At 37.3% G+C, this 23725-nt stretch overlaps 4 protein-coding genes across 6 annotated transcripts; 3 read left to right on the top strand and 1 right to left on the bottom strand.

The window, feature by feature from the left end:
- On the top strand, window positions 1358-6083 carry LOC18791492 (pentatricopeptide repeat-containing protein At3g13880). Of its 3 annotated transcripts, XM_020555883.1 has the most exons (4): window positions 1358-1478; window positions 1623-1748; window positions 2514-4576; window positions 5329-6083. In XM_020555883.1, the coding sequence occupies exons 3-4, from the start codon at window positions 2907-2909 to the stop codon at window positions 6062-6064; spliced, it is 2406 nt and encodes an 801-aa protein (XP_020411472.1). In that variant the 5' UTR covers window positions 1358-1478; window positions 1623-1748; window positions 2514-2906; the 3' UTR covers window positions 6065-6083. The 3 variants fall into 3 exon arrangements, with proteins under 3 accessions (XP_020411472.1, XP_007226246.2, XP_020411473.1); XM_007226184.2 differs by lacking the exon at window positions 1623-1748; XM_020555884.1 differs by lacking the exons at window positions 1358-1478; window positions 1623-1748 and adding an exon at window positions 1941-2053.
- LOC18792594 (agamous-like MADS-box protein AGL80) lies at window positions 6243-8753 on the top strand. The gene is made up of 3 exons (XM_007226072.2): window positions 6243-6345; window positions 6588-6684; window positions 7982-8753. The coding sequence occupies exons 2-3, from the start codon at window positions 6622-6624 to the stop codon at window positions 8591-8593; spliced, it is 675 nt and encodes a 224-aa protein (XP_007226134.2). The 5' UTR covers window positions 6243-6345; window positions 6588-6621; the 3' UTR covers window positions 8594-8753.
- Window positions 8631-11129, bottom strand: LOC18792482. Its single transcript, XM_007224836.2, has 2 exons — window positions 9838-11129; window positions 8631-9297 (listed from the first exon to the last, which is right to left on the bottom strand). Exons 1-2 carry the CDS (start codon window positions 11122-11124, stop codon window positions 8995-8997), a joined length of 1590 nt encoding a protein of 529 aa, XP_007224898.2. The 5' UTR covers window positions 11125-11129; the 3' UTR covers window positions 8631-8994.
- On the top strand, window positions 14409-18777 carry LOC18791303. Its single transcript, XM_020554572.1, has 3 exons — window positions 14409-14686; window positions 15612-15752; window positions 15887-18777. Exon 3 carries the CDS (start codon window positions 15937-15939, stop codon window positions 18481-18483), a length of 2547 nt encoding a protein of 848 aa, XP_020410161.1. The 5' UTR covers window positions 14409-14686; window positions 15612-15752; window positions 15887-15936; the 3' UTR covers window positions 18484-18777.

The following is a 23725-nucleotide window of genomic DNA, read 5'->3' as shown; positions in this document are numbered from 1 at the left end:
TCTTAACTTGCAAATTAGTGGTGTCAGGTTCGTATACCTATAGCATATTTGTAGTGTTTGTGTGCGTAAGAAATTCTCCATCCTAACTTTGGCAAAAAAAAAAAAAAAAAACTTGAATATGGTTATTTATTTGACAAGAAACACATAATAACCAAATCAGCACCCAATTCATTAAAGCAATCAAAATCTAGGAAGAAATTTGACAAGAAAAAGTTTGTTGAGGATCCAATTTAATTAACCAATTCATGAAAATATCAAAAGCCCAAATAACCCACCAAAACGACTCAGCAATTGCAGCTACATTTGCAACAGTACCCAAACAACATCTCCAAGTAAGGTTGAGGAACCTACACAAACCCATCCCAGCCTCTTGGAACCTACACAAAACCTTCCCGAGGTCCCAAAGATCCTCCCTTCTTCCGCCAGGACCGGGTTTGGTTTTTTCTTAATTTTATTAGAAGGGTAAAATTGGACTACTAGACTATTAAAACTAACCTAATGTTAAGGTAGTTGAGGTATCATATTATAAGTCGTTTGATTATTATAACGACTAAGATGAAGTGATATGCTGATAAATGCGTGAATACTAAATAGAGGCTCCGAATCCTAAAAATAAAACAATGAGTTAGAATATTGAAGAATCCCGAGCCTCTGCATACGAGCTCCGTGCATTTACTCTCATTTCGGTTAATTTGAGTCACTAGATCTAATCACTTAACACAAGACAAGTCATATTTTATTTATTTTTTATTTCCCAAAATGTAGGCTAAAAGTCACTTTTGGTTCATGTAGTTTGGCACTTCAACCACTTTTGAGCCTGTAGTTTCATATTTGTAGCAATTCAAGAACAAGTTAGTATTCCTGTCAATTTCTTTGAAGGTACAAGTTAGTATTCATGTCAATTTCTTTGACGGTACAATGGGCAATTTCGTCAACTCAAAATCCTTGAGCATAAAAGCTCGTTTGAAACTCCCCTAATTTCATATTAGGGCTTGAAATTGGTCATTTAGGTTTAGAGTTCTTCAAAAATTGGGATTAGTAGTTGAATTTCGAGCCCTAATATGAAATAGGAAGAATTTCAGACAAGTTTTTACGCTCAAGGGTTTTGGGTTGACGAAATTGTCCCTTGCATCGCTAAAGAAATTGACAAGAATACTAACATGTCATTTTTTTGGTCAAATACTAACATATCATTGAATTACTACAAATACAAAATTACAATGGCAACATTAATACAATTGAAATTACAGGTCAAAAGTAGTTGAAGTGACAAACTACAAAGAATAAAGTGACTTTTGGCCCAAAATTTAAACACGTTAGAGCGTGTTTTTCTTCTCTCTCCCGCGAGCGAGCGTGCTTCTTTCTTTCTTTTTCTTAAACTCTTTTCTTCCTGTTAATTGGGAGCGTCCTGTTTGGGAGAGTTCTGTGTGGTGCAATCATCTAACTTAGTCGGCTGGTTGTTTTGCAACAGCATTGAGGTTAGTTTTAACGTGATTCCTCCTTCTGTCGTGAACGTGTTTATTTACTTCTTTCTTCCTGGTTTGGAAGCGTGTTTCTTCATGGTTTGGGAATTCCTTGCGGTTCTATAATCCAATTTAGTCTTATGGTTTGTCTTGCAACAGACTTGCGGCGAAGTTCATCGCCAATGTACGATTTAAACGGACATAATTTTTGGTGGTTTTATAGTTTAAATGGCTCACAATTTGTTTCTGCTCAGAACATGTTTGATAAAATGTCTTGCTCAAAAGGTATGCATTTAAAAGAATTTCTCTCTTTCTTTGACTATGGTGGAGAGCAGTGTCAGTGAGAGCTATGTATATATTTGTTTGCTAGAATTCTTGTTTTGGACATAAGGAATTCAAAAATATTAAATAACTGATTCTGTCTTTTTTGGGTCAATAATTAACTTATCCAGTCTTTTCTTTGACTATGCTGAGAAACCTGATGCCTGGATCAGCAAATGAAAGTAGAAATAGTGCTTGAAAGTTGAAACAAGGGAGGGAGGGTTATGTTTCCTGTATGTTTATCGGTATCACCATCATCATTGATCATTGTAAGAATATAATCTTTTTAAGATTTGTTGCTCAGATGGATATTAATGATTTTCTTGTATCTATTATGCAAATCTTTATTTTCTTCTTTAGCTATATATCTTGACCACTGACTAATTGGAAGCATAGCGGCTTATATAAGTTGCAAAACATAGAGGGCTAATATACAAACCTATAAAGTAAATACATATTTCACATGTTCAAGGCTCAATTTGATGGTCATCTACATGCACTCCTCTGATTGATTAAGTTGATTCTTTCCCTTGATTTAGAGGGTCAGTTGTTTAGCTTCCTTTTAATTTGGATATATGAAATGATACTATACATAAGATGTGCCTAAGTTTAATTGATAATTGATAATGGTTTCTAAATTATGATCGATCATGCTCGTCTTAGATGCAAGTACAGATGTTCCCCCAACATCTCAAGTTACAAACTTTTTTTTCCTCCTTTTTCATGCAGGAAAAATGTTGTGGAAGCATATGTGCAATTACAGTCCTTGCAAAAGGCCGAGTATTCCCTGAAGTGATACAAGACATCATAAACATGTCTTCCATGCAAGAACTTCAATGCCCCTCTGGCTCAGTGTAATCATTTTTGAGTTTGTAATTTGCTCTTAGGTGGCAAAGTGGTTAGATCGTTTGAGTGGCTTAGATTAACCGAAATGCGGGTAAATGCACGGAGCCTAAATGCAGAGGCTCGGGATCCGCAAGGATGAACACACAACTTCAATGCATAGAAGAAAGAAACATGTTGCTCTAGAAAACAAAGCCCCCAAACTTTAACGTCCTCTTCAACACCATTGAATTTTCTGAGCCTCTCATTACATTTGGACAACCCAATAATTCTCATCCCATGTTGCCTCAAACCACACCAATTTCACAGCAAAGTTCTCAACATTGCCATCCAAGCTATTCTCTGGATAATGTTACCTATACAAAATTGATCCAGTACTCTACCAAAACTGGGTCTTTAGTCCACGGCAAGCTTGCTCATGCCCACATGGTGAAAACTTGTTTTAAGCCCTGCCTGTTTTTGTTGAACAATCTTCTTAATATGTACTGCAAGCGTGGAGAATTGGATAGTGCATGCAATTTGTTTGATAAAATGCCGAAGCGTAATGTCATTTCATACAACTCCTTGATTTCTGGATATACCCAGGTGGGTTTGTTTGATAAGGCAATGGGTGTATTTAATGAGGCAAGAGTGACTGGTTTGAAACTTGATAAGTTTACCTATGCGAGTGCTTTGTCTGTGTGCGGTCAAACTTGTTACATTGAGCTGGGTAAGCTGGTTCATGGCTTAATAGTCCTTAGTGGGTCGGGCTCAGATGTTGTTTTGACCAATTCTCTTATGGATATGTACTCAAAGTGCGGCTGGGTTGATCATGCCAAGATTTTGTTTGAGAATTCTGATAACTTGGATGATGTCTCATGGAATTCCTTGATTGCTAGTTATGCTCGAATTGGTGCTAACGAGGAAACATTGAGAACTCTGGTGAAAATGCATCAATGTGGTTTCAGCTTGAATACATATACACTGGGAAGTGCCCTTAAGGCATGCTGCAAAATTTTTGATAATTCAGAACTATTTGGGAAATTACTTCATGGCTACACGGTCAAACTGGGGTTGGACTTGGATGTTGTTGTTGGCACAGCATTGCTTGATATGTATGCAAAGACCGGTGATTTAGGTGATGCAATTCAAATATTCAAAGTCATGCCTTACCGTAATGTTGTAATGTATAATGCCATGATTGCTGGGTTCCTCCAAATAGATACGTTTTCTTATGAGCATGCAAATGAAGTGTTCAATCTTCTTTCTCAGATGCAAAGGCTAGGAGTTAAGCCCTCAACATTTACTTTCTCAATAATACTTAGAGCTTGTAAGTCGGTTGAAGCTTTTGAGTATGGGAAGCAAGTTCACACTCAAGTCTGCAAGTACAACCTGCAGGGAGATGAATTCATTGGAAGTGGACTTATCGATTTCTACTCTTCATTGGGTTTATTTGAGGATGCTTTGAAATGCTTTAACTTAACTCCTAGGCTAGATATTGTCTCATGGACATCCATGGTTGCAGGTTATATTCAAAATGGGGAAACTGAAAGTGCATTTGATTTATTCTATGAACTCTTGGCATCTGGAAAGAAGCCTGATGAATTCATAATATCGAGCATGTTGGGTGCATGTGCTAATTTGGCTGCAGCACGGTCTGGAGAGCAGATCCAAGGATATGCTGTAAAAGCTGGTGTCGGGAAATTCACTATTGTTCAAAATTCACAGATTTGCATGTATGCAAAATCTGGAGACATTGATTCTGCTAATTTGACTTTTACAGAGACAGAGAATCCTGATGTGGTGTCCTGGTCCGTAATGATCTGTAGCAAAGCGCAACATGGATGTGCAAGGGAAGCCTTGGAACTTTTTGAGTTGATGAAGAATTGTGGAATTGCACCCAACCACATCACGTTTCTTGGAGTTCTGACAGCATGCAGTCATGGAGGGCTTGTAGAAGAAGGTTTACGGTAGGATATAGATTAAAAGTTAAATTCCTTTGCTTTCTGTTGTTTGGTCTGAAATAAGATTGGAAAAGATAAGGAAATGAGATAAAATAACTCCATTTTTCTTCAAACTTTCTGCACAAAATATGTGCAGTACGATACGAAATACATATACATTTAAAACTTCCCTTCATTTTCGTTAAGAAACCAAATGCAAATAAATAAAAATTTCCCTCCATTTTACTTTCCCACTTTTCTTGTTTTTCATTCTTTATATTATTTTTTTGAAAGTGAAACAAACTTTGTATTTTCCTTGTTGCTTTTCGGTGGAGGAAACTGTGTTTTATGTTCAGAACTTGGTGATGGTTAATATTCAGTAGGTAAGAGACCTGAATTTGGGACTTGGTTGGGAAGCTAATAGGTGATAAGTTGCAGGGGATTGAAATTAACAATAGCACAAGGTGATTCATCTAAAATTAATGAAGGAGAGAATCGGTGGAGCTTTTTGAAAAATGTACCGTTTTTGAAGTCTTGAACTGCTAGGAATTAATTTAGGATTCAATGGGAGTCCTTACCAGAGTCATATGCCATATTTGAAATCTATTTAGTTGTTTCTAGATCATCACATCAGGTCTTTTGATTTACAACCCAATACTTGGTTTATAAAAATGACACTCTTGTGAATGCACTTTAAATCCTCTCAACCAGAGTGAGTTAATATCCTGATTTTTACCTTGTTTAGTTCAGTAGGAATAAAAAGGTTCTTGTTAATGCAGATATTTTGAAATCATGAAGAATGATTATGGCATGACAACCAATGTACAGCACTGTGCCTGCGCTGTTGATCTCCTGGGTCGTGCTGGAAGGCTAGTGGATGCTGAAAATTTTATTTTCAACTCAGGTTTTGAGGACAATCCAGTTATGTGGCGAGCCTTGTTGAGTGCTTGCAGGGTTTATAAGGACACTGTTGCTGCAAAACGTGTTGCAGAGAAACTAATTAATCTTGAACCTCAGGCTGCTGCATCTTATGTTCTTCTGTACAACATTTACAATGATGCTGGCATAGAGTTACCAGCCAAAAAGATCAGGGAGTTGATGACAGATCGAGGAGTTAAGAAGGAACCTGGTCTAAGTTGGATAGAGGTAGGAAACGAAGTTCATTCTTTTGTTAGTGGTGATCAATCTCACCAAATGATCCAATTAATTTATGCTCGGTTGGAAGAAATGTTGGGTAAGATGAAGAAAATAGGTTGTATGATTACTTCTGGACCTGAAATCAAGGACAGAAAAGTGGTATACTACCACAGTGAAAATTTAGCTGTAACTTTTGGAATAATCAGCTTGCCACAATCAGCTCCAGTGAGGGTGATGAAGAACTTGAGAGTCTGCTCTGATTGCCATACAACAATGAAGTTCTTCTCAGAGGTGGAAAAAAGAGAAATAATCCTAAGAGATCCAATTCGTTTTCATCATTTCAGAGATGGTGCATGTTCTTGTAGAGATTACTGGTAGCCGCATTCAGAATGTATTGAGATTACATTCTTGGATAAATGCTCTCTTGTGGTCATCTGGATTCTGGAGACAAATCTTTTCTCTACATATTTAATAGGAAGTACACGAGTCCTTCAGTCAAAAGCATTAGAATAGCTGGATCCTCTTTGGAAGATGGTACATAAGATAACATTAAATAGGAAGCTAAAAAGAGTCTGCTATGAAAAACCAGTTTTGCTTCATCTGTACACCAGTTTGGACTTATCTGTACGCCGGATGATCAAGTATGTCAAAGGAGTCAGGTATATTTATAATTTATTGACCTCAATGATTGTATTTTATTTTTAATAAAATGGAATATGCGAGAAAGGGTTTTTGCCTTCGCTCACTTTGTTTTGATATAAAATGGTTCCACTGAAAAGTTCTGAGTTGCCTTTTAATGTTTGTTTGAACATATTAGCAAGTTCTTAGTCTGTGTAGGAAATGTTTTCTTTGCATTGTTTACTTTATCTGTTAAAACCTCTTATCTTGTTTCCTCTTCCAGCCCTTTCATTTATGATCGGGAATGCTAGGTAAAGATGCAATTGGTGGACTTCTTGGTAGAGAAGCAATTGACCTTGGAACTGTCTCATCTATGCCAGGTAACTTTTACTCCTATGAGATTAAGATGGTGAAAAGGAGGGTCCGAACTCTTTATAACAACAGTTGGACATATTCACAGTCGTTTGTTCCTTGAATATTTTAGAAAAGTAACATTCAGGTGGTTAACTTCGGTAGATCTTTGGAAACTTTCTAAAGCCCCTAGTTTGTTACCTCCCTACAACACTTTACATATGATGGAGATGCTTGTTGAGATTGATCCTTAAACACTTTAGCTTGGAACCTTCTTGTACAGTCGTGCTCATGTGAGGTATGCGACTGTTTCTCTGATTTCACAAAGGGCATGTGATTCAATCCTTTATTTAACTTCTCGAGGAAATATCTGTCAATCTCAATGTGTTTATTCATTTTTGTTGAACTAGGTTATTAGGAACAATAATAGAAACCATATTATTATATATAGCCTAATTGGTCTGTCACAAGAAAATACCAAGTCATTCATTGACATTTGGAGTACAACTTCAAGTGACTATGGCTAGGAAAGTGTATTGCTTTCCTGGAGCAGGCTTCAGGTTTCTCAGGGTACTAAACAACCTCTAGGTGGAGAGCACATCGGTCATCCATGAATTTGCTAGCAATTCTTACCACATACGCTATGTTTGGTTATGTCTGAGAGACACATATCAAACTTCCCACAAGATTTTGATCCAGTTGACTACCTCTACCAGTTCAAGTACTGACGATTTGCTTCAATGGGAGAGTTTGCTGGTTTGAAACCTAAAATACCAGACTACTCAGCCTCTTCTCAAATATCGACAATGTACTTGTTCTGATAGATGAAAATGCCTTTGTCAGATCTGGAATCTGCAGTCCCAAGAATTTGTAAATTTCCAAAATGTTTAGTTTCAAGCTCCCTGGCTAAAGGGGCAATCTAAATGCTTCTTCCGAATCCTTTCTTGTCACCACTTTAATCTAATAACACAATGCTTATTCTGGTTTTACAAGAGCAATGTACAAGAATGGGATCAAATGTAGATTTCTCCCTGCCACTAGTGTGAGTATTGTGTATTCTAACAGTAAACAAGGTTGAGCAAATAATCCTAGTAGTAAGTTAAATATCCTTTTACAAGGTTGTACAGAGAAATTTTACCATTCATGGGTAAAATACAAATTTCATTGTTCAACTGAATTCGTTCGAAAAATTAAATGTTGAATTTTTTTAAAGTAATCCTGTTTAATTATATACCATACTTGTTCTTTTTCTTACCAATTATATGAAATATCTATATCCATGAAGATGTGAAAATTAAGAGCAGTAGTTTGGTTGATTTCTTGCAGCATTGGATTATCTCCCTTTATATCCTTCTCGAACACAACTTCCGAAAGCATCCCCGTTACTTCTCTGTATTCTCAACCATGGGCAAAAATAAAATTAAGCATGAATTGATTTCTCATGAACCAAACAGGAGAGTCACCTTCAAGAAGAGAAAGGCAAGTCTGTTCAGAAAGCTGACTGAGATAACAACCTTATGTGGGATTATTGCCTGTGCTGTGGTCTATGATACTTCTGATTCTAAGATGGATGCGTGGCCTTCTCCACAAGAAGCGTTTTATGTACTGGAAAATTTTAAGAAATTACCCGAACAAAGACGAGGACAATTTATGATGGATCAAAAAGCCTTTCTGAAGAAAAATATATCCAGGCTGAATGGACAATTGGAAAGAGCCAGATTTAAAAATCAAGCACTTGATGCTGAGCTACTTTTGATTGAATACCTGGAAGGTAAACATTTGAGTGATTCTAGTCGTCTCGGAAGTTTGTTAGCACTAGAAGATCAATTGGCTAAAAAAATTAGTTTCATTACTAATAGGATTGAGTTCATGGAAGTTCTTGAGCCCAATGAAGTTGATGCTGAAATTAATTCTGATGAGATGGGGGATCAAGGCTAATTTAGTGTCTTTAGAGGGAAGCAGTAATAAAAGCTCTTCAAAATAAAAGTTGTGTTGTGTGGAGAGAGGCAGTGCTGGTGATACAGGTGTTCTTATTTACCTGTACTGTCCCAAAATGTACTTTTCTCTTTCTGTTGACCTGACCAAATGCAGTTTTTCTTTATTTATCAATGATGCTCATGGCAGAGTGGTGTGTTTTGGATGAAGATAGTTGTTACTTGTCAAAGACAAACTCCTTAATACAAAAGCAAGTAGAGTGTAGCATTATCGGTACATAATATACACGTATCGGAATCCATGTGTGTCACAGTGCCAGAAGTTATAAAGCATCAAAAGGAATACAAATAAAACACGATCAAAACAAGCATCATCCTCATCAAGTAAAGAAATACGCAGCAGCACTAACTGTGCAGGCGCTGGGCGAGGTACACGAGATGCCAGCTCAGAGACATTAGCGACATGACGTTAAGCAACGACGAATATGAGTTTAGCTTCTTAAGCCTCTCGCGCATCTCGTCGAGCCTATCAGTATCAGCCTGAGCTACTTCTTGCTCCCTTCTTTCGGTGACTTGTGAGGCAACCGTGGTTGTGGGTTCGACTTCGGCGGTAATTCGTTGCTGCTCAGACTCGCTGCTGACTCTGGTACCAACATGTACTCTTTCTCTTCCTTCTTCCTTCTCCATCTTCATTCTCTCAAACATCACCTGCACCACACATGCTTTGAAATAAGAGAACAAAAAACAAAGAAAGACGCAGTGAATGCGAAACCAAACCAATTTCACTTTTCCTGCTGCATCAAAACCTTGAATACCTATCGGAGTTGTAGTAATGTACCACTGTTTCATGGAAAGGAGTTTGTAGACAAATATTGTGAACAAGACATCAGAATGTACTGTTTCATTGAATTATGGGAGTCCCCAAATTCTGCTTCATCTGACTCAAATTATCCTTTTCCTTTTGGTGAGACCTTTGCCCCAAATGACATTGAGAGGTTTCTAGGTCATCGTGGCATAGTCTCATCTTTCTTTTCCATAGATTACATGGCCAACACAAATTGCAATGCACAACTTTTGTCCCACTTTAGACAGACTAGAGAGTTGTCTCTAGTGCCGACAGACCACAATAAACAAACCACACAATTAATAATCATGCTTGTGAAGGGGATTGATCGTATAAACAAGTGAATCGTAAGCAGGATACGAAAGCCACAAAATATACAAGATCAAAAATAATAAAAAAGCTACCTTGGTGGATCGAGGCTCCAAGTATAACATATTGACAAAAATCATCAACAGGGCAGCCATAAGATTAAAGTTCTGCAACTGCAACATATTCCCTGTGAACTTTTTATTTCCGTGTCTCCAAAGATGTCCCAACAACGCCATCCCAACACTAGAAGCCATGGCCCTGAAATAAACCCTGTAAATCTTGCTCTGGACCATCCCAAACTGCTGCGGTGCCAAATTTCCCAACAACACGTGGCTTGAAACGAACGTAATCCACATGCACGTCCCATAAGCAGTGGCCAACCCAAACAAATTAGCCACAGACATCAAAGCGTCCAAAGCATCACTCAATCCCGTAGACCGCAGGGCACCGTACCAAATCTCTCTCCCTTTGCGACCCAGTTCATGAAACCTCTTCTGGGTCCCACTCTCGAGCTCCTCTGCTCCAGTCTTGACTTTCGCAGCAGCATGCTCTGCAGTCTCTTTGGCCTCTTGAGCTTTGCTTGCCAAGTCTTCGCACAGGTTCGACGCGTTGCTCTTTATATCCGCGGCCAAGGTCTCCCCCATTTCCCTGGCCGTTTTAGCGGCGCCCTTCGCTTTCCCCACCGAGTCCTTGGCAGTTTCCTCAACCTCATGAGCTTTATCGGACACCATTTCTTTCGCCTTTTCATATACATTCCCCACCGCCTCGCCCGTCTTCTCGTACGCACTTTCCACCGCCTCCCCGACCTTATGTGCCGTCTCCTTCGCCCCGTGCACGGTCCCCTTCACAATCTTCTTCTTCATCTCGAGATCCCTTGCAATCTGGTGCTTGCATTTTCCATACGCGTCGCATATAAGCTCTTTCGGGCTGTGACCCTCTTGGCCGAGGTTGGGGAGAGCAGAGGTCGCTTCCTTCATGTTGTCCATAGCTTTGTCGAATGCCCTCGAGACCATAGAGGGCGACGACACGTCATTGTCGGAAATGGAAGAATCCTTGTCGGCTTGACGGTCTTGTTCCGATGAGATTGAGACTTTGGTGATGGGATGGCCATGCTCGTCATACTCCACGACTACAACCCTGTGCCCATTTTTCACTATAACCTCCCTCTGATGATCTCCTTGCTTCTTCTCCTGGTTCTGATTATCATTTTGTGGTCTCGGAGACCACATTCCAGCGCTGGCCAGCGAGCTCACAACCAGGAAGACCGCCACAAAATTCATCATTTTTTTCTGTTCCTTCAATATCTTGGTGGTTTCTTTCTTGGTCGTCAGTTTCTGAAGATCACAAACAATTTGAAGGTACGAAATTTGTACTTTGATCATTTGCAAAGGCCGTGCGTGGCGGCTTGACACGTATACATAGTGTGTGCACGTGTCAACTTGCATGGCCACGTTGAATTGTGCGTGTCGATAGGACAATGTTAGGCTCCTTTTTCTGGGATTCAATTCGTAGCTCAGCTATTGGCTCCTCCCTCCATTGGTACCGATCTTGTTTTTAATCGGTGCATGTCTTGTTTATATTTCTCTTCATGCCATACTTTCGACAGAAACATAACAATCAAACCTTACGAATTGAACATGTTTTGGATGCGAAAAGCATCATCCAACATTAAATTTCGATGCGTACGTAATGTACATGAATAATACATTTACACTCTCTTTTTCTTTTATTTTTTTGTTCGGAACCGGGCCGAAAGCGAAACGAACAGAAAAAACAAACAGGAAAAAGCTTTGGACTGAACCTTCCTAGGCCATGAAGAGTCCAGACGACAAAGTGGTTCTCGTTTACAGCCCAAGTTGACATTTACAGCGTTCGCTCCCTTTTCTCTGTTTAGATGAATGAATTAAAAATAACATATAATTTTAAAATGACGGAATTTAAATTTCTATCTTTTAAATTTTTGATAATTAAAAATTTTAGTATTTGAATTTATGTATGTCGAATTTTGTAAATTACATAATTTTGTAAATGACATTATAAAAATTGTAAAATAACGCCTATTTTGATAGAAATTAAACTCAAGAATTTGATGCTCCAATTTCACAATTTTTTTCACGCATCATTTAATAAATTTCACTTTTAAATTGTAAAACAAGAAAATTGTCAATTTCTTCTCTTAATTTTTCGACTTTTAACTAAATTCTGAATTATTTTTCTTTATTTATATAGAAGGGCTCCCATTCAATTTCCCTAAATAAATGATTTATTTATTTAACATCAACAAAGTGTTTATCGACAACAACCTCATCCACCATTCAATGTCACATCACCCCATCACACCACACCACACCACACTACACTACTAGATCACAACAATTATTATTTTATAATTAATTTGTTTTTTTTTTAATGAGTTGTAATTAAATTTTTTATTTGTTTGCACACGCAATGTTTCACTTGTTACTTGTCCTTGTCCACAAATATCCCAAAAATGGCATGCCCCAACCTTACACCATGTAGGCCCCCTCTGTTTGATGCATAAAGACAACCCGAGGGATCGGTCCAAATCCCTCTGCTTTGGTCCTCTACATCATGATTTGCTTGAATTTTATCATTCACATGTTATCTTATTAAAATTTAATTTAAGAAATTTAAAAGTTGAAATATCATCTTAAAAATAAAAATTTAATTTACTACTAATAAAAAAAGGAAAACAGAAAACCCTAATCCAACTAGCGTAAAGTTAGCGTCCCGAGTCCCTTTTTGTTTTTCCCTTCTTTCGGCTTTGTTTTGTAAAGTTTGTTGATTGATTAGTTATGCTTATTTTATTAAATTTAGTGAGATGGATTAATGATATATGGTTTTTTATGATATGGATTAAATGTTAAATCCATGAATGTTTGAATTTATGTATTCTTGCAAAATTGGACTATAAAAAGAAAGATGATATACGATATATGGATGGTTTCTCAATAGGCATAAAAGAAATTCTTCATGAACCTTGTCTGAATAGAAACCTATCTTTTTGTGTATCATGTTCTCATGATCTTGTGCTAATATTGATCCATTTTTGTGACTGAGTTTCTTATTAATGATATTTGATATCGTAATGGAGTTTAAATTTTGAGTTTTAACTATGTCGAGTGCCCATATATTCATACCTCTATGTTCGTCTAAGAGAAAAACTACTGCTTCATGTATATGCATTTGCTCTCGAGGAATCCTTTTTTTCTACAAGTTACAACCACCCTCATCAAACAATGTATATGGGAAAAGAACCATTTTTTGGGAGCAGAGAGGTAATAAGGAGGAAAAAAAAGGACAGAACGTGTGGAAGAAGGGAAAAAAAAGACTAAGGAGGAGAAAAAAGAGAGAGGATATAACGTGAGGTAGGAAGGAGGAAAAAAAAAGACTCAAGGACGTAAACTTTCGTGTTAGTTGGGTTAGGGTCCCTTTTGTTTTTTCTTATTTTTAAAATTTGGAGTAAATTGAGATTTTGTTTTTAGGATAAAAGTCAAGTAAATTATGGCAAAAAGAATTAAAGCAGATGATCCAGATTCAATTTGAATCCAAATTCAATCCAACATAATGGGAAAGCTAAAAAATTATGTGACTGCAAACTTTTTTTAAGGGTTTGTTTAGCAATTTTATGTGAACTATAGACTTGATTCCACTTTACCCTCTAAACTTTCAATTTGGTTTTGAGCCCCCTTATTCTTTCAAAGGTGGTTACTATGTCCCATTTCGTCAAGTTTGTCAATTTCTTCGTCAAATTAAGGGACATTCATGTTTTAATGGACATTAAAAAAGAAAAGAAAAAAAGATGAAAATGGGGTCTAAAAGGAATAATGGGTCAAATCAATTAGGATGGGTAAAGCCAACCGTAACTTGAATGGATAGAAAAACTTCTAAACTTGACGAAGGAATTAACAAACTTGACAGAAGAGGTCACATTGACAGTTTTTGAAAAATTAAATGGGCTCAAAACCAAATTGAAAGTTGATAGGGCAAAGTGGAACAATATCTATATGTCGAGGACATTGCTAAAAATTTCTCTTTTCTTAAGGTTTGGCAACTTGTGTGTTTAACAAGAATTACCCCCTACTTAATAAATTTGGCATTTGCATGAATAAAAAAAAGTTTAGCGGGTAGTATTAATGTAATAATAATTCATTCATTAATGATCACAAGTCGAGAATCCCAAACGTACGGATGATACACAAAATGCACCACACTAGTACACTAGTGAGGAAAATAAAACACAATTAAATTTAATGATGATCTATAAATAGGGTTGGTGGTAGGGTCCACTACTAATATAATACTCATATATTAATAATAAAATTTAAAAAATGGTGAAAATGACCCTGTAGACCCCGAAACGCTGAAGACTTTGGTGACACCACCACCGTGTGGGTCCCAGGAGAAGCATTCCATGAGCAAGGAGGAGGAGAGTGCGGGGCCCGGTCCCACCAGCATGTGGGTCCCACGGAGTCAGAGAAGGAGGCGCAGTCAGAGTGGGTCCCCTCCTCCAGCTGCCTATCACATCATCCTCCTGTCTCTGTCTCACTGTCCCCCTCTCCCTCGTCCTTCTCCCTCTGTCAAACAAAACAAACCAATATTATTTTCTTATTTTCTGTTTTATAATTTATTTATTTATTTATTGTATTTTTATAATTCCTATGCTATGTTATGCTAGTGAGTGTTACGTTTTGGGTCTATGTCAGCTTCTTTCTCACTCTTTTGGAGGAGAGAAAAGGGGAGGATCCGTTTGGTTGGTCCAACTTTTTGTAGCTTCTTCAACTCAGAAGCTCGAGAGAGAGAGAGAGAGAGAGAGAGAGAGAGAGCTTTGAGGGTCTCTATGCGTGTCTTGCTTTGTATGCTCTGTCAAACCCTAATACTGATTCCTCCGTCACCAACACCACCATGAGATTCGTCTTACAGGTCCGTTTCTTCCTCAATTCTTCACCCTTTATTTGTTTTTCTTTCATTTCTTTCTGTGTTTGAGCTTTGTTGTAGAATTTTCTGTTTGGAGGTATTGGTTGGTCTAATGCATTTCTGGGTCTCTGTTCATTTCTGGGTCTGCAATATTTTCATTTTTGAATCTCAATTTTAAGCTCCATTTGGGCTTTTCTGCTGATTTTCCTGCCTTCCCATGTTGTCTTTGTTTGATTGCTTATAAATTGCGAAGTGATTAGAAAACCATGGAAATACTATTCTAGTGGTTTTTTTAGGCAAGGTTTATTTTCATGGAGTCCAGCCATTTGTTGTCAGGGTTGAAAACTTGAGCTCATATTCCTACGTTTTTTTTGTTTTCACTAACCAGATTGGATTTTTAAACTGTTCCACAAAAACCAAAAGGGTGGGTGAGAATTCAGGGTCCTACTAAATTAAATTGTGTTTACTTGGATTTGGATAGTACAGGGTTTCATAATTTTGCCCTTTTAAATTTTGGTGACTTCAGGGCATTATGCTACTTTCCATGACAGCTTGATTAAGAGACTTTATACATTTCTCTGCAACCAAATTGAGCTTCTTTGATTGGGATGAGGGAAATGCTTTTCTTTTGTGCTTCTTTCACTTTGAATTTTATTATCTCGTACAACCCAAGTGGCTTGACAATTCAATGTTTTTCTATTTTCTTTCGTTCCAATGAATTTTCTATGGAATGAGGTAGATAGTTGTGCAGCAGATAATTCGTAGGTCCAGTGTGACTTAAATGTATATTAAATGTTTCTGTCTAGTGGACTATAATGTTTCTAAACCATCTAAATCTTTGAGAGATAGCCATCTTATTCTTTTGCATTGGGTAAACTATTCATCCTTAATATATTGAGATTACTAATCATGAGGAGCTTAATTCTTGCAGGAGATCCAACTGCCTGTAGCTTGATATTTTGGTTATTAAAACTGAACTTTCCTGTTTGATGACCAAAAGGCCTTCAAATATTTTTGAGTGGGATGGATGCCTATAATGTAGCAACAAGAATCATGAACTTCTAAGCATTCGGTTGGTCACTTATCATCCTTAAATTTGTGTTGGCTTTTTAGCTCAAGGCATCCTGTAGATTTTGGTAAATTGAACTTTGTAAGGCATTCCGTTGATATTCTGCGTGGTTGTTAATGTCACTGAATACTGTTTAGGAGGTAATCATCAGAAACCAGTGGACTACCATATTCTGAGAGGAAGTAAAATGGAAGACAATGTTGGGCACCTCAGTTGTCCTGAAGGGCAAAGTCTTTCAGGGAAGGAAAAGAGCTTATCTGATGTTCTTGGGACATTAAGTGACTCAAATGTGGGATTAGAGAAGCATATACATATATCTGACCATGAAATTGATGGATGTAAAAGTGAAAAACTTGCTGAAGGAGAAAGGATTGGTCATGTCTCTTCAACTGATTGTACAAAGGATAATGACTATAATTTGAAGCAACAGTCTTGTGTGAATGGTGCATCCAGTGCTGTACCTCTGTGGATTTTCCCCGCAAAGTCCAACATTGAAGTTTCTGCACCTTTTCTGGAGGGAAACGCTTCTACAAAGAAAAGTTCCATGAGCAGTGATGGTTGCTTGGACAGTGCACAACCCATTGAAACTAATCAGTTGGAAGATAGGAAAATTGATGGATATCCACTAAAAATTGGTGAAAGTGAATTGAGGGCTGCAGTTCAGACATCCTTACACGATAAGCAATGTAAATCTGAGTCTTCTTCTTCCAACTCCACCCAACTCATTCTTCAAGCTTGTTCTAGCGACAGTTGTCAGGAAATGTCAGTTGATAACAAGACATGTAAGAATGTCAAACTTAGTGCCATAGACACTTCCACTTGTACTGACTTTAATATTGAAGAGCCTGCATTTAGAAGTTTAGAACTGGATACTACCAACTTGTCATCTGGAAAACAGTGCAATGTGATTAAACATTCAGAGCCTATTCACAACAACAGAACAAGGACTAGTGACAAGGTGCCGGATTTAACTTCGGATGATAATTGTGGGACTGTGGAGAATATTAATCAGTTCAAATCTGATCTGCCTAAGAAGAAAGGTGCAGAGATTTGTAATCCTGATAGAGCAGAAACTCCCTATGACCTGGATGATGCACTGGATGTGGCTTGGAGAGTTGCAAAAGAAGTAGAGCAGGAGGCTGAGGCTTCTGGAAGCTCCTCTTCTATGGAAGTGAGAAATAGTGAGATGGTTCATCTCAGCTATGCTGATTCGGCAGACTCTGATAAAGAAGGATGCTTGACAGAAGCTGGATCCATACAGCAGCAGTGCAATGACCAAGATAAGTCTGCTAGTTTCTCTTCTGCTAAAGAGGCTGTGGATCTAAAAATGTTGACAAAAAAGGAACAGTTTTGTTTGGAGGAGGCGAAAGAGCCATTGCACGACATGGTTCCGGGAATTAATGACGGCTGTCAGAAACTGGAGCCATGTATGAGACCTGAAGGTTCGGGTGACCAAACTTGTCATGTTTTTGGAATTGATCTTAATGAAGATGTCCTGGAAAATGAAGTAGAACACACTGAGAAGTCAGTCAAAGAAGCTGCATCTATCTGTGAAAATGTGTCGAAGCCAATACCCATGGCTGCCAAATCAGGAATATGCTTACCTGTGCCACAATTTCAAAGCGCGGGGGAACTGAGCGGTTGGAGAGGTTCATCCGCCACTAGCGCTTTTCGACGTACTTCTTTTTCTGAGAGTTGCAGTAGAAATAAGGCATTGTCCACTAATGATACTATTGGCAGCTCAAACTATTCACATGTTAAAGGGATTGACCTCAATGTTGCTGCTGGTGTTGATTTTGATGTTGAGTTGCTGCCAAAGAAATCTATCCCAGCACTGTCAAGTAATTATACAAAAGAGTCTTCTGTGGAAGTGAGTTCCAGACAAGCAAGAATGTTTGATATTGATCTCAACTGTGTCAGTGAAAATGATGAAAACTGCCATCAATTGTCTCCACCAGCTTCATTATCAAGTCATTCTGTTAGGGATTTTGATTTAAACGACAACCCAATTTCTGCAGATGCATGCATTGATCCTTACTGGCCCTGTGAAGGCACCCGGGCAAATGGTGGTTTTGATGATCCAGCAATTTCTTCTGTGGAAAATTCAAGACAATCAGACTGTAAAAGTTTCAGGTCGTCCTGTTCTCCGCATTTGAGTTCAATGGAGGGATTTAGTCATAGTCATCATGCTAAACCCTTTCTGGTAGCTGCTACCAATATGCTTCCCTCAAACGAACAAATGCAGAGGATAGTTACCCTGGAACACAAGGCAAGCTTTACCCAATCATACCCTCATGCCTTCCTCTATAATAATGGTTTTTACTTTGACCCAAACAACAGCATATCCTCAACAGTTTACCCACCCCCTGCCCTGCCATACATGACAGATCCCCATGCAACCACCGTGATCCCACAAATTCTCGGTTCTGGTACTCTTTCTATGTTTTCTGGGGCCCCACATCTTATGGAGGTTCCTCATGGATCCAGCCCCAGCGACTTTGCTTTCATAAGGCCAACTTTTGATCTAAATGCTGGTGCAAATTGTCCGGAGAATGGAAGCAGAGGAACCATTGCTAGACAACTCTGCATTCCTTTAAGTAACTCAACAATGGAAGAACAAATGAAATCTTTCCAGCAAGTTGCATTGACAGCTACTCCCATGAAGAGAAGGGAACCAGACGGGGGATGGGACTCGCATCAGCTTTGCCTTAGACAGGCTGCTTCTTGGCGTTAGGTTTACAGAGTTGTCATCGTCTAATTAGAGTTTGCAAAGAAATTGAACTTTTGATTCGCTACCGGAATTCAATTGTTTAACGTGACTACGGTAGCCAGCGGGGTTTAAAAGGCCAACTTGGCTGCAACAGATATAAGTTGATTTTACATGCTTTTATTTACTATTCTTTGCCATATCTAGCCTTTATGCATACCTAGTTCTCCAAAGGGCCTCTGTATACTTTACATATTTTATTTAATGAATGTAAATAACTTAGTACTTGCTTATTTAGACAAATATGGTTTTTGTTGTGGAGTTGCTGGTAGTTTACTATACACTTAGAATTTCAACTAATTTTTGACTTGTAGGTTCTTATAAAATAGTTAAGCCTTGCTGCAGAACTTGCTTCTCTTCCAATAGTCTCTGGCAATTGGACTTGTGGTTCTATCTAACCCTGAACCTAGTTGAGTCCCAGTTCATTTTTTCACTTGGCACGAAAGGGCAATTTCAAACAGAGAAATCACTATTATGGACGAAACTGAGAGATCTAATATATAGCCCAATGAACATGGTGGAAATTAAGGTACTTGCCAAATAGCTTGACTTCGACTTCTTAAAAATGTTTTTATTTTTTATTTAATTACAGTTGAGAAAATTCATTAGTAGAATAAGAGATTATATCCAAATTTGAAGCAAGAGCAGATAAGTAAAGAAGACTCTTCTTCTACTTAACGTTAACTCCTCATGTTCTAATGTAAGATGGGAATCTATGTATTCTTCTTTTTTGTGAGGCAAATATATAAGATTACATTGTGTTATCTGGACTACAAGAATAGTAAGACGAACTCCTAATTACACTCAAATAGGTCAACTATACAAATTAGGTAACAAATTTCTACTTATAATTATATACAATTCTTGATCACACTCCCCCTCTAGTTGGTGTGAAGATATCTCGCAATGGCGGAACTAGAGTCTGTATATTGAGGGGGTCAATAGCTTAAAAGTATATGAATAATATACAGATTTTCAGATTTTATATCAAACTTCAAAGTAGTTTTTGAGAATTAGGAGGGCCACATTCACTTCTGGCCCAAGTGTGGCTACGCTCTCCCATGCCCAACTTGGCAAATAAGTTGTAGAACACTCTATTAGAGACTGTCTTAGTCAGTACATTAGTCAATCGATCTTTAGTCTTCACAAACGAAAATACAATTATTTTTGTTTCTAACTTATGCTTGATGAAATGCCAATCAACCTCAATATTTTTTTGTGCAAAAATGCTGCATTGGATTGTGTGCAATATTAGTGGCGGCCTTATGTTGGGCGAGCGATCAAAGGCTAATTTGGGTGATCGATCCACACAACTTGATTCTCAATAGTAGCATCCTCTGTGTGATCCGACCGGTCGGGTGTAGATGGTCGTCCAGTGGGTGCTTCACTATAATTAGCCACTTCACACTTTTATTTGAACCAACCAACCAGCAGTTTCGGGAACCACACACCCCCCTCAAAAAAAAGTTAGTTGTAGATGGATGACTAGTAGGTTTGTCATGGCAATCCGTCACTTCCCTTTCTGTTTGATTCAACCAGTCGAATGTATACAGGTGACCGGTCAGTTCCTCACTACCAGCACATTTTTCTTCATCCTTATCAAAAAGACAAAGTCTTCTCTTCACTCCCCCTCTCTCCCTAAAGAGAAGGGGCAGTCGAAGCCTTTAGAAAATAAGGAACATCCTCATGCATGTGAATTTTTTAGTGACATGCATGTTTTAGGAACGAGAATGATAGAATTTCAAACCCTGATGAGTACCCAACAAACAAAGATGCTCCTCAAAGCACAATGATAAAGATTGCTTTGTTGATGGGAGTAAACATCTACCTAGACTATGTTCTAGTTTTTTTGTTTTTTGACTAAATGATATTTTAAAAAATATATAACGTAAGGAGAGGGAGATTAAACTCAGATGTAGGACACGGATACGTTGTCTTTATCAACTCACCTAACCCATAAGTACTACCCGGTTAAATTTCTAGGAACGTGGTGTGATATGGTGTTAGCAATACAAAAAGTAAAGAATAAACATGCATGGGTCAGGAAGTAGAGGGTGGTCCTATTTTCTCACATGCATTGTCTTGCAGGTTCTACATTCTCAGAAAGACAAACCATATGAGAACACAAGGCAACTATTCTTTTTGTGTGCCATATAAACTTTTTAAAACCTCAAGGGTCAAATTGTTATCAATATAAACATATAGAAGAAAAAAAAGTACAATATTTGCAAGTTGTCATTGTGTCGCATGTGATTTGTCTTCTGTTATTTTTTCTTTAATAAGAAAGAGATAACATAATCCATCTGTCTTAATTAATTTTAGGGGGGTTTTTTTTGTTGTGATCTTCTAGCCGTTAAGTTAACCCATCCGTTTTTTGTCATTATAAGAGCCAAAATTTTCCTTTTTAAAAGAAATTTTTTTCTCAAGACTTGTACACTTGTTGAGAATAATTCTGAACTAGTTCATGGCTTGTTAGAAGTAGAAGGCTCTTCAGTAAAATCCTCACCAAGATAAAATGATTGCAGAAGTAGCTTATTTGATTGATTATATATATATATATATATATATTTTTTTTATACAAACAATAGACTACTTTAATTTAATCTAAATTATGGAGAGAGGGATTCGTACTCGGGTGCAGAGTGAGGAGCACTTCCACTCTAGCTAACTTGGTAGCATTTCAGCAATATTAACTAAAGTTGAATAAAATATATGACTTAACATAGTTACTGAAGTTATATATTATGACTAACCACTTTATAATCCTCTAGTAATGCTGACCATTTTGTCATAACCTTGAACATTTAATTATTTTTTAAATATATATAAAAATAACTTCGGGCTTTCAAAAATTGTATTGTTTGAACAATTGTTTAGAGTCATTTTCTCCTTTTAACTATGGCTAGCTGTCACAAAACAAAATTTAACTGATAAATTAGCCTTCGAGAGTTGCTCTTAAACAACAAATTTCTAAGGTCACGATTGGTGCCTATCACTACAAGAAAAAAAACAAACTAGAGGTCAATTTCTAAATTTTGTCAAAGTTGAATGTCGAAGAAGATATATTAGTCATGGAGAACTTAATCCCGACAAAATAATAGGATATCAACACCTTATAACTTATCTATTTTAATCCCTACAAAATAATAAGCACATACAGTAAATTAACGTCGCTATAAGAGTAATTGAGGGCAGGAGAAGCAGTGCCGACTAAAATATCATCACTTCACTTGCACTTTCACTTGCTGATCCTAAAGATAAACGACCACTGAAAAATTTGAAAGCGACCCTCAAACATGGAGTGCCCTGTGACCCCCTCACAGCATATTCTTCTACAAACTTCTAAAGTTGTGAAAGGATCATCATGCATATCCAAATTGTTTGTGCTTCCATTGCACTCTCACTCATACATTCCCCAATCATTGAGAAGTTCCCGATATTTTACGTATGACAAAGTGCAATTGAACTATAGATTCAAACAACAACTCACACTTAATCTAAACAAAAAGATACTTACTTGATCAATTTTTATGGTCTTGCATTAGAGCTATCATTATTGTGTTTTGCTAAAGGATGCGTATGGGGTGCGGGCACGAAATTGGCTACACCTATATGATTGCGAAATGAATTTGTACACTTAGTGACCGAACCAAGAATTTTCTTCATGAGGGCAAGATGAAGTCGCGCATCACTTTGTCTGGTGACCTCCATACCTTGATGGAGCCTCTTTAAAGCCTTTTGGAAGCATTTTGCAACATTTGCAATCATAGTCAAGAGAAGGTAAATGGAAACATTAGGTAAGTTCATGTGTAACAATAATTGAAAGTATATGAAAATAAATATAAAAAATAAAAGTAAATTGTTTATTTTCTTAAAGCGCTTAACTTTTCTGATGAGGCAAATGAGCGAACACATTCCACCTATATTGTCCAACTACAATTTCACTTCTTTTTCTCCATTGAATTATGATTACGTAATGTATTTTACATGTCTAGGTTTCAACGCAAGGTGTCCATCCATAGATTGTTTTTAGATACCAGATGGGCAAGGCAGCACTTTGAAAATGTTGATGGACTTTTGGACATATGTCTTTAAGAAAATGTCCTTAAAGTGACACAATCAAACAAACATATCCGAATAAAGGAAAAAGAAAGCGAGCAAGGCCTTCTCCACGATATGTTCTTTTTCCCTCCTCATGCAATTTTCTTTTTAGGCTGGGCATGTACACAGTCCTTAGCTCTTAAGCTAGCTAGACTGCTTAAATTTTGAAGCAAATGTACCTTGCATGAATGTAATTCGTTTGTTAATGTTACTCTCTTTAGTTTTCCTTATTTTTTTCACTTCAAATTGTCGCGAAATTCTTCTATACGCGTATATACCACTTATAAATTTTTATGCATTTTTTCTTCTTCTTTCTATCTTGCAATGTGAACCCATTATTTGGACCGTTCATTTTCGTTGTCATTCTTTAGTGAACATCACTGTGAAAAAAAAAAAAAAAAAAACCCTAAATGACAATAATATCATTTGATTAAAATTGTGATAATCTTAAGTGTTCAATTGAAAAGATAATTAAAATAAATTACCAACAAAAAAATGATAAAAAAGATAATTAAAATACCAACTCCAATTACGAAACTACATTGCCAGGTGAGTCAGAAAGGAAAATGACTTTTATGTACTTAAGCACACTTCAGATGAGAGAAAGAGAGCGGTTGAAAAAGTTCAAAGGAGAGGGTAATCTAGTCATTTTACAACTGTCTTTTACTATTATGTCGACTGCAGGCTGTGTGACGACGACATCAACCATAAGAGAACATCCCGTGGTAGAATTAATCACATCGGTTGTTTTTTTGTTTGTTTTTGTGTGTACATTTTACAACAAAACTTCCAATCTCAATGACTTTTTTTTTTTTTTTGCAAGGATAATACTTGAAGGATGACATCCGAATGATTGAAATACGAATAAAACCTATGTGAGAGGTTTGTTGTGCCCTCTTCTCGCATAATGGAGGTGAATAAAACTTATGTGAGATACGTCCGTTCATTAAGTGGATTGCTCTAAACAGTAAACAAGTTGGGCAGGACCGATACGGTCCGTATGACACTTCTTTTTCGTTCACCACTAATAGAGATTATTAAAAATTTATTTTTTACGTTCAATTGTATACAATTATATGTCTATCTTTATCACCGTATATATACGAGA

Source organism: Prunus persica, chromosome G1 (assembly GCF_000346465.2).
Source record: "Prunus persica cultivar Lovell chromosome G1, Prunus_persica_NCBIv2, whole genome shotgun sequence".
NCBI classification, from domain to species: Eukaryota; Viridiplantae; Streptophyta; class Magnoliopsida; order Rosales; family Rosaceae; genus Prunus; species Prunus persica.
Note: the sequence above shows the minus strand (reverse complement) of the source record. Positions and strands in the feature narration are given on the sequence as shown.

Coding starts and splice junctions, on each gene's coding strand:
- LOC18791492 (XM_007226184.2), top strand. CDS start 2,907: ATGTTGCCTCAAACCACACCAATTTCACAGCAAAGTTCTCAACATTGC. Junction 4,577..5,328: donor CTTGTAGAAGAAGGTTTACG/GTAGGATATAGA, acceptor TTGTTAATGCAG/ATATTTTGAAATCATGAAGA.
- LOC18792594 (XM_007226072.2), top strand. CDS start 6,622: ATGCAATTGGTGGACTTCTTGGTAGAGAAGCAATTGACCTTGGAACTG. Junction 6,685..7,981: donor AACTGTCTCATCTATGCCAG/GTAACTTTTACT, acceptor GATTTCTTGCAG/CATTGGATTATCTCCCTTTA.
- LOC18792482 (XM_007224836.2), bottom strand. CDS start 11,124: ATGATCAAAGTACAAATTTCGTACCTTCAAATTGTTTGTGATCTTCAG. Junction 9,298..9,837: donor TGGAGCCTCGATCCACCAAG/GTAGCTTTTTTA, acceptor TGTGTGGTGCAG/GTGATGTTTGAGAGAATGAA.
- LOC18791303 (XM_020554572.1), top strand. CDS start 15,937: ATGGAAGACAATGTTGGGCACCTCAGTTGTCCTGAAGGGCAAAGTCTT.